This window comes from Ptiloglossa arizonensis, chromosome 12 (assembly GCF_051014685.1).
Source record: "Ptiloglossa arizonensis isolate GNS036 chromosome 12, iyPtiAriz1_principal, whole genome shotgun sequence".
Lineage (NCBI taxonomy): Eukaryota > Metazoa > Arthropoda > Insecta > Hymenoptera > Colletidae > Ptiloglossa > Ptiloglossa arizonensis.
Genome location: NC_135059.1, coordinates 5716345 through 5731052, shown reverse-complemented (window position 1 = coordinate 5731052; position 14708 = coordinate 5716345). Strand labels below are relative to the sequence as shown.

The 14708-nt window shown below is 38.2% G+C and overlaps 1 protein-coding gene across 26 annotated transcripts in view; it reads right to left on the bottom strand.

Moving 5' to 3' along the window:
- The window catches only part of Trol (terribly reduced optic lobes), a 229416-nt gene that overhangs the window by 134172 nt on the left and 80536 nt on the right, over positions 1-14708 (bottom strand). For 25 of the 26 annotated variants that reach the window (XM_076324616.1, XM_076324625.1, XM_076324615.1 and 22 more), the window contains exons 8-9: positions 14299-14556; positions 13690-13806 (exon numbers count right to left, since the gene is read on the bottom strand). In XM_076324616.1, the coding sequence (XP_076180731.1) occupies positions 13690-13806; positions 14299-14556 (375 nt within the window). The remainder of the gene's footprint in view (positions 1-13689; positions 13807-14298; positions 14557-14708) is intronic. The other variant, XM_076324631.1, reaches the window with a different exon arrangement.

Below are 14708 nucleotides of genomic sequence, written 5' to 3'. Positions count from 1 at the left end.
TTAGATTTTCCATAACCAAGGCGCCCTAAGTAATTGAAATACGCGATTTCAGACCAGGTTTGCGTAGATTTGAGTTAGGTCTGGGATATGTCTAACTTAGATATAACTTAGGAGATTTTCCATAGTCATGATGGTCCGAATGATCAAAATGCACGATAAAAGGCAAAGTAGCCCTACGCGATGAGACCATTGGAGCTGGACTCGCCAATGGGTTCGACCCACTATACTCAAACTCCCGCAAAGTAATAGGGTAGACGTCCCAATTACCGCAACTTTACGCTTATCGCGTAACTTTGTTTAATTATTTTAGAAGTTATTTAACCGAAACATCGTCCCAGATTGAAGCGTAATCTTGCTAAGGTCTCTTTTTGTTTGTGAAAATTTGTTTATACGATGAATAGGATGAATCGATTAATTGAATATATACTGTACGAAGTTGGTAAGATCATCGCGTTGGTTGTTTTCAATTGGAAGAATAAAGAGAAACGTACCTCGTTCGTATCGAGTTCGAAACTATGCCTCCGTGTTAATAAAGAGGCGAAGAACGGTTCCATCGAGACCATAGAATGTTATACTTGTTTCGAAGATCACCAACGACCAGAAACTCCCTAGAAGAACGTCTATGGGAATCACGAACGGGGAGAATTCAACGCTCGATGGAACCCAAAGTGGATCCAAAAAGTATTTGCATACTATATTATGAGGAAATTCCCCTAACCCACAAGTCTGATTTTAATGATAGTTTGTATACACATAAAGTATACCGGACCATATATATCAAAATTCTTTTATTAACAAAATATGTTCTCCAGGGGATAAAATTAAGGCTCAAAAATTCAACGTTTCTTCGTTGCTTTAATACAAGACTTATGGAGAACTTTTTTCACAGTTCAACGATAGAGCACTAAAAACTGGACTTGGCATATTTCCCAATCGTCGAATATTCAATGAAACATTTATAAACAAAACAAAGATTGCACGAACAACAAACAGTGGTAATATAATCCGTGCTGTCCATTTCTAGATGCTCGATAAAATTAATACCTAAACTATTTTTGTTCGACAAAAGTTGTCAAAAATATTGGAACAAGTCCGTCGTTTAAACTTAAAAAGAAAAGAACAATTCGAGACATCTTACTCGAGGACGAATGTTGATAAAATTTGCTAAACCGTCTCTCCAAATTCAAAACACGATTTCGAGTCGAAATCCGCGAAAGTTTCGCAAAAGTAATCGCGTGTTCCACTCGATAATACAAGAGGTGTTACTAGATTGTTTATCGAAGGATAAAACTTATTGAACGATCTATTATTTAAAGCAAATAAATTTTGAATCGAAATGATTGTTCGCGTTGTGTGAAACAAAGACGAGAAACTTCGAATGGAACTTCATACTATTCTATGAAGTCGTAGGAAGGAAAACAAACGGAGGCCTTGTCTTTTGTTTAAATCAAACAGGGACTGACGCACTGATAAGCCGAATCGAAGTGTTTCCAGGTTGGTAAAGGGAAATCCCCCCTGTTACAGGGTTGTAGTTTGATAACGTTGCCTCGTATCTGGCTGATCGCAGCCTCGACAACCGAGCCATTATCTACGATGTTAATTATTTATGAAATGAGCTCAAGGCACATGAGTTGCGCTCGTGGAAACTTATATGCCGGTAGCAGGCTAACGCGTCGACGAAATTTCACGGCTCTTGAGAGTCCACGCGACCGATCAGGAATTATTCAGAACACATCGAGTAGTATCATATTGGACATCGCTTCGCGAGTGAACCTCGATTAACCGAAAGTTCGATTGTCAAACCGATCGATCGAAAATTTACTTTCCTCATTTCCAGTAGGGTTCATTTACAACCGACCTCCTTTGAGAAATTGTATCTGTTTTTTTTTTTTATTCGAATTCGTCGAATTCTGCGTCTTTGGTATTTTTTCTTTTTTTTTTTATTTTCAATGGACCGAATTATTAAAATATTGTTTCGACGAAGCTGATTTATCTGTGTTCTTCGTGTGCGAAAATATGCAACATTATCGAGCAGTAACAATTTTACGATGAAACTCTCATTTGTCATCGAATACCCTTGTTTGTTTTTGTTTTTTTTTTTTTACGAATGGAAATACAGAAAAATTCTACAAAACATGGGAGGCTAATAGTCGTGTAACATTATTTCTGAAAGTAATGGAAGAAGGGAACAAATGTAGAAATCTACAAAAGCTATCAGTGTTGATGAATATTCTATCGGGACTACTAAATTGATCGTAAACTGCATTGTGGTATTCTGGTTGCAGTATTAAATGGCGTCTCAGTAAGGTTCAAGATGTATTTAAAAAGAACTCGGATAAAACATCAGGATAGGTGAAGAATCCGTTTAAGATTTCGAAAGTAAAAGGTTAGTTAAAAAGTATTCTTCGATAGTTGAGAGTTATCACATTAAGATGAGACAATAACGGCGAATAATTATTGTGGGACGTATTACAGTTTAGTTTATGAGTTGTCAAACGTAGAATTGATATTGAAGGTTTTTGTTAAAAAAAGATAACGATGATGGAGTGTCCAAACAGCCTGACAGTGGAACAAAATATTAATGGTATTAACGTTAAAAAGGTTAAAAGCTCTATTTATAAAATATGTCTAGAACTTTGTGTAACAATACGTTGGATAACGTTAACCTAAGAATACAACGAACAACGTTGATGTACATGTTGTACACAAACAACTGCGAGTAAACAAGAACGAAAGTAAAGTTTCGCGAACGAAACACGAAAGGGGCTGTCGAAACATCGATACACCATCATCGATAGAATCGAGCACATTGTCGAAACGCGTGTCGCGATAATCAATGCTTTTTCCATTTGCGCGTGAATAAAAAAAAAAAAAAAAGAAACGACGACACACGGTGAAACGTCCCTCGGGCCAGAACCGTTCGAATCTTCTCGTATTTTCAACGAGGAACCGGAAGTCGAGAGAATCGTTAATTCGTCGATTAAGTATCGAACTGGGTTGAAACTCGCGTCACGATTTACAGGGTAGAATGCATTCGCAGGTGGGGGCGGGGTTTTCAGACGAATCGCGGTGGTTGACGACTCATGGAACATTTGCATGCGCTTATTTTGTCAATAAACCTTCTGTTTTCCCGCCCTCGGGAAAAAAAATCTTCGACAGAAGAAGGGTCCTGGGTAAACAAAGGGAACTTAACAGGGCAAACCGGTGAACCGTGACGTTGTAACGAGAGCAAAAAATACACCGAAAAATGCTTCTATATAATCTATCGTGTCATTTCACGAGTTCCCGCGTATTTAACTATGCGAACATTTGGCTCGATGGATACGTAAACAAGGAACCGGTGGATTGAACCGCAAGACGTCGAAACTTCTTTTTAAAATTACTGGAATTATCAACGGTGCCTTTGCCTACGATATTCATGGACAATTATCAAAATAAACAACTAATGGTGCTCGTAAATTAATTTGCCCTTTCTCCATGTAACTTTGAAGATACGTATGTGGTTTGATACAAATAGCAATGCGTTTACAGTCGGTAGTTTTAGTGTTAATATTTGCAACGATTGGAAGAAGTTCGTCTAAAATTCATCCGACTAATAGCAGAAAACTAATATTCAGTTACGAAACAATAATCGAATGCTATTCCTGAGTAATTCTACATGTAGCTCTAGAGTTGCAGTTCTAGAGTTGCAGTTCTAGAGTTGCAGTTCTGGAGTTGTAGTTCTAGAGTCGTAGTTCTAGAGTTGTAGTTCTAGAGTTGTAGTTCTAGAGTTGTAGTTCTAGAGTTGTAGTTCTAGAGTTGTAGTTCTAGAGTTGTAGTTCTAGAGTTGTAGTTCTAGAGTTGTAGTTCTAGAGTTGTAGTTCTAGAGTTGTAGTTCTAGAGTTGTAGTTCTAGAGTTGTAGTTCTAGAGTTGTAGTTCTAGAGTTGTAGTTCTAGAGTTGTAGTTCTAGTGTTGTAGTTCTAGAGTTGTAGTTCTAGAGTTGTAGTTCTAGAGTTGTAGTTCTAGAGTTATAGTTCTAGAGTTGTAGTTCTAGAGTTATAGTTCTAGAGTTGTAGTTCTAGAGTTGTAGTTCTAGAGTTATAGTTCTAGAGTTGCAGTTCTAGAGTTGCAGTTCTAGAGTTGTAGTTCTAGAGTTGCAGTTCTAGAGTTGCAGTTCTAGAGTTGCAGTTCTAGAGTTGTAGTTCTACATGTAGTTCTAGAGTTGTAGAAAATACTCCGACAGGTATCGAAATATTAAGGTATAACTCATGTGTATCTCAAAGAAAAACCCAATCGACGAGGAAAAAGAGAAATTTAAAAAATTGATCAGACGTGTAGAATAGAAAAAGTCGTGACATCTTCGAAAAACATGCTATGGAATTTAAAGCAAATTTCATTATGAAAGCAGTTGGTACCAGACATTTTGACTGATTGGTAAATCAAGTGTTAAACGCGGAAACTATTTGGAAAAAAAGGGTCAACTGAGAAAGTTAAAGGGTTGGCGATCAGATCCCCCATGGGCTGTGCAGGCCAGACGTTAGAGGCAACCTGTGAACCACGCGCAAGTGAAACGATCTTCCGTGCTCCAATTCCACTCTCTCCCCGATCGTTCCATCGGTATTTATCCCGGTTAAGCAGATACATATTGCAGCGGACGTACGAGTAGGGCACAACTATACAGGGCGGCGAAAAAGTAGCGTTTACTTATCCAAACGAACAGAACGAACTTATCGTCGTTTATGGAACCATTATTATCGTACACGTGGAGTTACTTTCACATTTGATAAAGAATAACCGAATGCAATCGTGCCAGCTGAAGTATCTGATTTTATTTATCGTACTTTTACAACTCTATCAAATATATCGACGCAAATAAAACGTGCTGAAAAAAGTATTTTTCTGAAAAATATAGGTTTTCAAAGTATTTTGTACATTACAGCGGTCAACACCTGAAAACTTTGAATCATAATGAAATAGAAATAACAGTCTCCGCAATCTATAAGAGCAACACTGTGCCTACGAATAGAATTGACACTGTAGTGCGACAAAGTTGTACGAAAAAACAGAGATAGTCGAATTCAACGCATTGTTTAATGACTTCGATGCGATCAAAAGTCTTAAAAAGAAGAAATCAATGAAACTAGCACTAGATTTATTTTAAGGTGTGTTCGAAATTGTCACCTTCGGTTCTGAAACACTGTCGTCGAGTGTTGCGAAACGATTCGTTATCCGCGAGAGTGGTTTATTTCAACCCTTTCGGACCTGATGGTAACACGTACACGATATTATAAAGTCAATAATTTTGTAAGCTATAATACATATTCGCATATGTGCATTATATGTATACAATGGCTGATTATCGCTTAGGCAGTGGAGGCTTACGCCTCGAGCCTCGTATGCCCAGGGACCCTCTAACCAACAAAATAAGTTATTATATTTTATTTTAGATCTTCGACTCGCAAAAATGTTTTATTTGTGCAAAAATCGAAAACGACACGCTAATCACCGGCGTTAAAGCTATACATTATTTTTATCAATTTCATCGATCGATACTTTCTTCTATATTTCTTATTACAGGAATGAAACGTTTAAATAAAAATTCATGCCTTGTATTTATTCATTTAAATGTCAATATTTTAAAATGTCACTTGGGATACCCAAACTTTATTTACCCCTGGGGACCCACGAATAAATATTCCACCACTTATACAACTATGGAATGCTATTTACCAATATATTTTACAACAATGTATTTCATATTGGACATGTATAATTTATCGAAAACTAAATCGAAATCAAACAGCGTTAATACCAATGTATATAGAAAATGTAACAATTTGATTACTTTCGAGAAATTAATAATATATGTAATTTTACTGCTTTCGTTGAGGTAAATATTGTAATAAAATGTAAGTTTAAAAATGCGAGTATATTTATTTAATAATTGAAAATAAATTTTAATTTTGATAAAAAATAAATAATTTTGATCAGTAGGATATTTATGCACATTTTGTAGAATACATGTAAAATTTAGTACTCTAAATGTATCAATATTAGTGACGTATATATGTATGAAGTATATCCCATATAAATAAATGAAACGAGTAAAAAAGATTGCTGGGCAAAAATCAGTTTACTTATACATTTCTACAATTTTAGTCTTCTTATGTATGTAAATATTTGATTAAAGGTAATATTTTAGGTGCTCTCATTTGCTATCTCTTACAGCTTGTGCCTTCTTTGATATGCTATTAACATTTATTGGAAAAGAATTCCACTTATTTTCAGAGCTTCCCAAAATAAATCCTCGTTTGATCGTTCATTTAAAAGAATTTGTTCGTTTAATACGACACAGATTCTCGATGGGATTGAAATCCTGTTCACTCTTCTTTCGCTAAAATATTTACTCACGATTTTGAATGTGTACTTAAGACTGTTCATTTGTTAGAACATAAACGTTCCCAAACACATTCTTTCTGTCGTTTGAAATAAACGATTCTTTAATATATTAACGAAGCTATTTATTTTTCCATTAATTTTTACCAAAGTTCTAACACTTTTCTTGGAGAAACAACCCCCAAGTATTATCGATCCGTTGCAAACTCTCTTCCATATTTTATTATTTATTATTTCAGATTTTTATTCATACGAAAAATTAATATTTTCCCAAAACGATGCTGACTTGTTTAAGCGTTCTTTGACCAACTTTAGACACACTTTCTGATTTTTAATATCGATAAGAACGTTCCTTTACTGTACAATTTTTTAATCCATTTTAATTTAATCTTTTCGGTATCGTTTTTTCCTGTACTTCAAATTTCTCGTGCCGAAGTACGCATGCATTGAATATACATGAACTAGGACTCTGTAATGAATAGGTATACACGTGTATTTAAATACATGTTAAATGGAAATCTGTAATGGATACCTGTATTTAAATATACGTGAAATAGTACACCCGTATTTAAATATACATAAAATAGTACACGTGTATATAGTAAATGTACTTAAAATTACACGTATCAAAATATGCGTACGTTAAATAGGGATCTGTAGTTTCTACAGACCTGTCACAATGGTAAGGATACGATAACTGAGAACATGTGGATATGGAGCGTGTATTAATTAATAACGCAATTGCTTCAGCTTGCTTGTGCAGTGAACAAACTCTCGTCAAACGTGGGCCACTCTTTTCGATCATTGTACAATTACGAATTACGCTGCAGGCGTCAAGGAATCAATATTACGTACGATATTAACGCTACTTGTAAACGATATATGGTCTGTATCGAGATCGGTGCAATTACGACGTAGTTAAGCACACGCAAGTGCAATGTTCAAACTCGATTTGATCGAAAACTAAGCCACGTACAAACAAATTTTATTTCACATTTTCGATTTTTTTTTCACGTAAAATCTTCTCTCTCTCGGTTGTGTATCACGATTAGTAGAATACCGTGCTATAGAAACCCGTGCTATAGAAATCCGTGCTATAGAAACCCGTGCTATAGAAACCCGTGCTATAGAAACCCGTGCTATAGAAACCCTTGCTATAGAAACCCCTGCTATAGAAACCTGTACTATAGAAACCCGTACTATAGAAACCCGTGCTATAGAAACCCGTGCTATAGAAACCTATGCTATAAAATCCCATGTTATAGAAAACTATATCACAAGAAAACGTAATATACAAATAACAAATGTACATTACTAGATTGATCCCTGCGACGATTACAATTATTACGATCTCTTCCGGTAATCGATCACGATAATCGTCAAAGTATAGTTGATTAGTGTCCAATTTTTCAACAAAGATATTGAAAATGTTCATGACGAATCCGACACCCTGTATACACCGAGAGGACGCACCTGAATAATGTTCCGAGACAGTGGGGGTTGACGTTTGTCGTGGCGGTGCCTAGCGTGCTGGTGTTCCGCCGACTACCCTAACGTAACCCTCTGTCCTCTCTCTCTCTCTCTCTCCCTCTCTTTCGAAGCCTCGTTTCTACTGCCCCTCGATCCGCCAGGACTCATAATTGTCCTCGTCCGTGCTGGCATATCGCGGAAGCAACCGAGAGACACGAAAGTGGTTATGCGCATTCCTATCCACCGTAGAGGAGCACCAGAGGCAGCCAAGTGGGAGGTGGAACAGGGAATGGGGTGTAATGAGTAGCGATGGACTCAAGATATCTTTAATACGCGACAGAAGAACGCCCATCGAACGGTAATCTCGATCGAATACGTGTAACTCTCCTACAACGCTGTTAATTGACTATGTGTTACAGAAAACCATCATACAAAGAACCGTGATATAGAAAATTGTGCTGTAGAATCCTGTGCTAGAGAATCCTGTGCTATAGAATTCTGTGCTATAGAATCCTGTACTCTAGAAACCCGTGCTATAGAAATCTGAGCTATAGAAACCTGTGCTATAGATTCCTGTACTATAGAAACCCATGCTATAAAAGACCATGCTATAGAAACCCGTGCAATAAAAGACCATGCTATAGAAACCCGTGCTATAGAAATCTGAGCTATGGAAATCCGTGCTATAGAAACTATAGTTCCGAAATTTAAAACAGTACCGTTCTTAGCACCGAGTCCTGTACTTGTTGTTAATTACGTCCACATTTTATAAGAACAAAACGAATGTAATTGTAACAGTCACGGTATCCAATCTTTTTTAACGTAGTTTTAGAATTAGATTATTCTTGTAGTAGTATACAAGTTAGATACTACACCGACGAAATTAAGACGCGCCGTATAATATAGTTTCCTTAAAAATATAAATGTTTAAAGTATATTGTACGCGGTCTACGGCTGGAAACTTTTTAATTTTATCGAAGTAGGTCTAACGGGCAACGCAATCTCTGGCAACTGCACTGGTTCAAAGTGTCTCGATGGAAAATCGTATTTCAAAACGTATTTCGAATACCTAATTTGTACGTTGTTTGTAATCGATTGCTCTAAAGTAGGTCTGGGTTATCCCTATTACAATAGAATTATTCAATAGCGATGCAACATCGGAATACTTTCACTCTATTTCATCGTCGAATACAGAATATACGCATACTCTATAATTGCCACATTGATGCATGCGTTACTATTTCGTATTTGATACACGCGTAATTGAAGAATACATTATTCGATTTCAATATTCGATACATGTCTACGTAGCTAACAACTAACGTTTCAGTTGTCGGTTTTATTAATTTTACGCATACCGACTATTCCTTGTAGTTATATTTATTCATCAGAGAAAAATACCGAGTATCTAATATTTAATCAACGAGGCTCGTCCGATGTATTGTTTAGTCGTCGATGAAACAGACTACAAGTATTCCTTATCGAACGTGTACCGAATAAGAAAGAAAAAAAAGAAACAATGTGTTCGATATTCGACGATACATCGAATATAAGATACATGAATATATAATCTATTCTTGAAAAATACTGTCGACATTCGATTACCACGGAATAATAAATCCCGGACTATTCGTCGCTCGTTCGTAGAATTCGACTCGTACATTTAGCATTTCAGATGTATTTCGATTACTAAATCGTTCGAATGTACTCATCCCTGCTCTAGAATCAGGATCGCCAAGTCGATGGGTGTACCGTACTCGGAATAACAAATCTCGTACCATCCGTCACTCGTTCTAAGAATTCGATTCGTGTATTTAGCATTTTAGATGTATTCCAATTACAAAATCGTTCGAATGTACATGTAAACGATGCTCGAGAACCAGGATCACCAATTCGGTGAGAGTAGATCGGTTTTCGATGACGTTCCAACTTGGACGCTTCAAGTATATTGGAAACTCCGAAATTTCCAAAGTGTTTCGAACAATCTTATTCATCGATCGATAAAACAAACGAATAAACTTACATAGCCAAATATTTCAACGAAATATTTACAATTAATTGGACAATTGCCACTCCAAGTGAAATTTCCAACGTTTCGAGACCTTCGGGACGATCGAACATCTCTCTTCGTTGTAAATTCGGACAACGGTGGCATCGAATTGCTCGAAAACTCGCAACAGAGTGAATTGAATACCCATCGCTAGTAATGAGGGTCGCGCGAGGGGGGAGTCAAGGAACACGGTGGATCGTCCCCCTGTGCCTCGCAGCTGAATACTTGAATATTGATTAAGCATGCACATCGCGATTACTGGAAGCAGGTAAAAGCGCTTCTAGCCGGGCTGCGTGTCTGCGGATATTTATACGGGACGTTGGCCTGTCCCTGTCTCGCTTTATCTACCAACCATCGGGGGGAAAAAAAAACGATTCCCGGAAGACACTGGCTGAGATGTCTCTCTGGCCACGAGACGTACGAACGACGAGACCCCGTTCGTGTACCATTCGATTCACCATTTCATTTCGATGGATCAACTAGTTCTTTCCATTGTTCTGTCGCGTTCTGGCCTACTTCCAGAGTAGCAACATGTAGGTACTTCCGTTTAAAGGATGGAATTCAGCCTCCTTCGTCGCACCTCTGGGGCTCGGCCAAACGTGTGAACCGCGTTCCAGATCGGAGATGCTTAGACAGAGTCATTGTTAGCTCCTAAGTTCAAGTTCAACGGAGACTGGACGAGATTCCAGAACAAAGAGAGTTGGAATTTTTAACAGTTGGACGATTTAAACACGCTCGGGTTCCCAGACGAGACGCTACGGTCCGAATGTATTCATTAGGGATCAGTGATTCACGTGTATTCAAGTACGCGTGTACACGTATCGATTAAAGATCACTATTTCACGTGCATTCAAATACACGTAATCGTTGCAAACGTACTCATTTAACATGTATTTAAATACGCGTGTACACCTATTCGTCAGAGATTCCTATTTCACGTATGTTTAAATATACGAGTAGTAGATCACGTATACCGAACTTCTCGTGTAATTGTTCACGTATATTTTTTAATTCGTATAATTCGTAGTACACGGTTACTAATTCACGAAAGGAAAACACGATTGGGCAACATTTACAAGCTACAGACACAAAAATAAATTTCAAAACCGCTCCCGTTGAAACAATTTATTCGATCAACCGTCTGGTTTGGTACCAAGCAATTTAACGTATTTACATTTTCTGGCAATAAACGACTTTTTTTTTTTTCTTTTTTTTTTGGATTACAATATTCCCAACGATTGAAACACAGGAGCAACCGACGATTATCGATGCAATTGATCCTCGTTTTCTTTCGAATTCGGTGATTCGGTGTTTTCGTTTGTTTCTGTACCCGCAACCACGAAATTTGTAAAACCGTGTACTCGGTTCCACGAAAATTATACGAATTAAACTGGGGATACATCGCAACGCGTGTAATTAAATACACGTGAAGTAATAGGCGTGTAATTAAATATACGTAAAATGGTACTGGGATGTAGTAAGAATTACACGGATCGCGGTACGAATATTTTTAACGATGTATGCTTGTGTCTTACCAATACACGTTCGAAACAATGATCTCAGGTGTCCATGTACGTCCAACCGAGCCTGCCCTGGGCAATCGCATACGATGAAATTTACGTCATCGATCTCTTGGTACGCGACATTGCTACCCGGTGAATACTAACGATCAGTCGAATAGAAGTAACAGGCAGTTATCTCGTTTTTCCGACGAGTTGAACAATGAGTTCGTCAGTCGTAAATAGGTTAAAGAGAACCCATGTGCCACGGGAGACACTATCGTCTTTGAAATGTCGATCGAAAAATACCTAGTGTTCGCTGGTGACGCGTGATTGCCGATTGTTGAGGATTTCACTATACTGTACTAAGCTGCCTTCAACATTGGCAGGGAAAAGAGATTGCAATCTTATCTGGAAAAGTGCCCGAATCGATATCCAAAAACCGTTCTCATTGACCTCTATCATCAAGAGGATGATTTTGCATAGAAAAATTTCACGATTTCCCAGATTACTCCAACTTGACACTTTCAGATTATGGCTGCTTTTGTTCGAAATAAGATAACAAGTAATCGTTCGAAATAATTTGGGTTAATTTAATATTCGTTATTTTTATTTTCAAAATATAACGTAGAAAGCCAATTTTATTTTTGCGTTCAATTCGAATAAATTGTTTTTAAATGATTGTTGTATTTCAATTACTCCGATCGAATAGAGTAACGAGTGTTATATATAGGTGCAGAGAAAAAAAATTAAGATATAGGAATTTTTATAATTTAACCGAATTGTTTCTCAACAATGTTCTCACATAGAATTCGAGTACTCAAATATTCAAATTTCAGTCATAGTATTCGAGTACTCAAATATTCAAAGTTTAACGTTATTCAAATACCCGAATATTCTTATGCAATCGATTCAAATTGTCCGAATAATCCTAGTTCAGATCACTTTTTCCAATTTTGTCAGATTACTGGGAACAAAAATTACCTTCTCGGTTAATCGAATATATAGAACAAACCTATTTCCTGAGACGATACGTACAAAAATTCACTACATCCACGTAAACTCTTTCAATCGAAACTAGACCAATCCTCGCACCCAGCTTCGAAGGGCATCGTAATCGTGTACGATCTAGCTAACACGAATGACGAAGCGATGTTGTATAAAAAAAATTTGCGTCAGACGCCGCGGAGGAGTTGACCGTTATGGTCCAATCAGTCAGCCAAGAAGCGGACGTGTAGGCGCAATCCAGGCCTAACACCATTCGTTCGACTTCCGTGGCTGGCTTCACGTTGTTGACCACAATCATCCCGCACTCAACGCCCCGGCTACGGCGAAAAAAGCGCGGTAAAACAGAATAGGAGGGGAAAAAACCCTCGAGGTTTGAATATTCAGTAGCCACATCCTGGTCGGCTTCCACCTGACCTTCTTTCTGCCGGAAAAATCGGCACGTTCCGGCTCGTCTTCGAGGTTGTCGCGACTCCTCGAGCTTCTTCGACGAGCTAGCGACGAAATGACTTTTAATTAGTTCGTCGCATACCGGAAGCGAGGGCGTCGAGGCCGGTCAACTTTGCTCGGTCAACTCGTGCCCCCGTGGAACGAGTTAAGAATCTATGAATCGATTTCCACGTCGGAAAAGTAGAGTCTCAAACTGTCGCTTCCTTACCGATCGCGTTGCTCGGTCGAGAACGAAATCTTTGACGATAAGTCGAACGCGTGTTATCGACTCTGCACGGTCGGTAATTCTTTTCCATGTGATAAAGTGGATCGTTTACCGATGGTTCGATTTGTTGCTCCGTGACGGATGCTTTTGTTACGTTGCGTTCGATTTAGGGAACACACTTTACCTTTTTTCTTTTCAAGTAAATAACACCTAACTCGGAAGATAATGCCATTTACCGTTCGCCAGTAATAGAAGTTTACGAACTGCTTTTTTATTGCCCCGTCGGTAACTTTGCGTTAGGTTCTCGGCGTTTAAACGCTCCAATGATATCTTTGTACCGACGTTAGTGAATAGTTGGTAATAATATAGTCGACAGTACCGACGATCTTCGACTTTGCCGACGAAGTTGTACGCGATTAACGACAAAGGTGTAGAATAAAGTGTTCATTTTTCTTTTTTTTTTGACGTTTTGGTATCTTAAATAAATAACGTATAGTCGAAGAGACGAATTCGTAGCCACTGTCGGCCAAAGAAAACATCAGCTTGTTGTTTATATAGACGAAGAATCAAAATAAATATAGTATAAATGAAGAATAAAAATAAGTATAGATTGAAAAATAAAAATAAGACTCACCAGGGTAGTTGCAGTCATGTTCGTCGCTTCCGTCTTGACACTCCTTGACGAAGTTGCAACGTTGGAACTCCAAAATACATCGGGACATATCGCAAGCGAACTCTCCAGCTCTGCAACCTGTAAAATTGAATCACAGTTACCATAACTGTCGGATAAATGGAAACCCTTATGACACTGAGTGGCCCGTGTGTTTCCATTCGAAAAAAGAACCACGAATATCGCACATGTACTCACGAGGAGAATATCAAAAACGAAATTTTTACAAATCGAGACCCCTACTGTGAACCTTTCCCTGCTGTTGAAGAAGTCTTCCTTTCGCTACGTGAACAGCTTGATCTAAATTTGTAATTTATCCCATCACTCGTGAAAAAAGACACGGTAATTATTTATTTAGATTAAACACCTCGTCGTTTTCGATGATTTGAAAGAGCACTTTTTTCGTCGATCGATCTCCCCCTCGTGACAAAAGCAACGAAAACGATAGCCTTATAATAATCGACAAATATCGGCATGCAATCTATATACATATTTACAAGGCATACGAACAACTCGGCAAGCGTTAGTTAAAGATGTGTCGTCCCGTACAAGGCGGGTACAAGCGACCTATACCTGGATGAGAGCAGCCATCTTCGTCACCACCGTCGTCACAGTCCTTCACACCGTCGCATTTTTGCACAGAACAAATGTAACGACTTTCGTCGAGACAACGCACCGTGTCGTCGGCACGACACTTGTTGAACGTTGGCTTGTTTTCTTCCTTGTTGGTTCCGTCTTCGGTACTTTCCTCGACCACGACCGGCTCCTCCGGTTCGTTGCTCGTTTTGGGACTCAGGCCGTTACTCCAGGATTCGTTCTCTCGGTCGAACGCTATCATGCGGTGATTAGCGGGACAAGTGTGAACAATATAATGAACACGAAAAGCAGAAATGGAAGAAAAATTTTAAAAAACGAGAAGGTAGATGGAATTATTATACATATTGTGAATCAAGGTTAGGACCAGTTGTACGCGAAGTGACGCT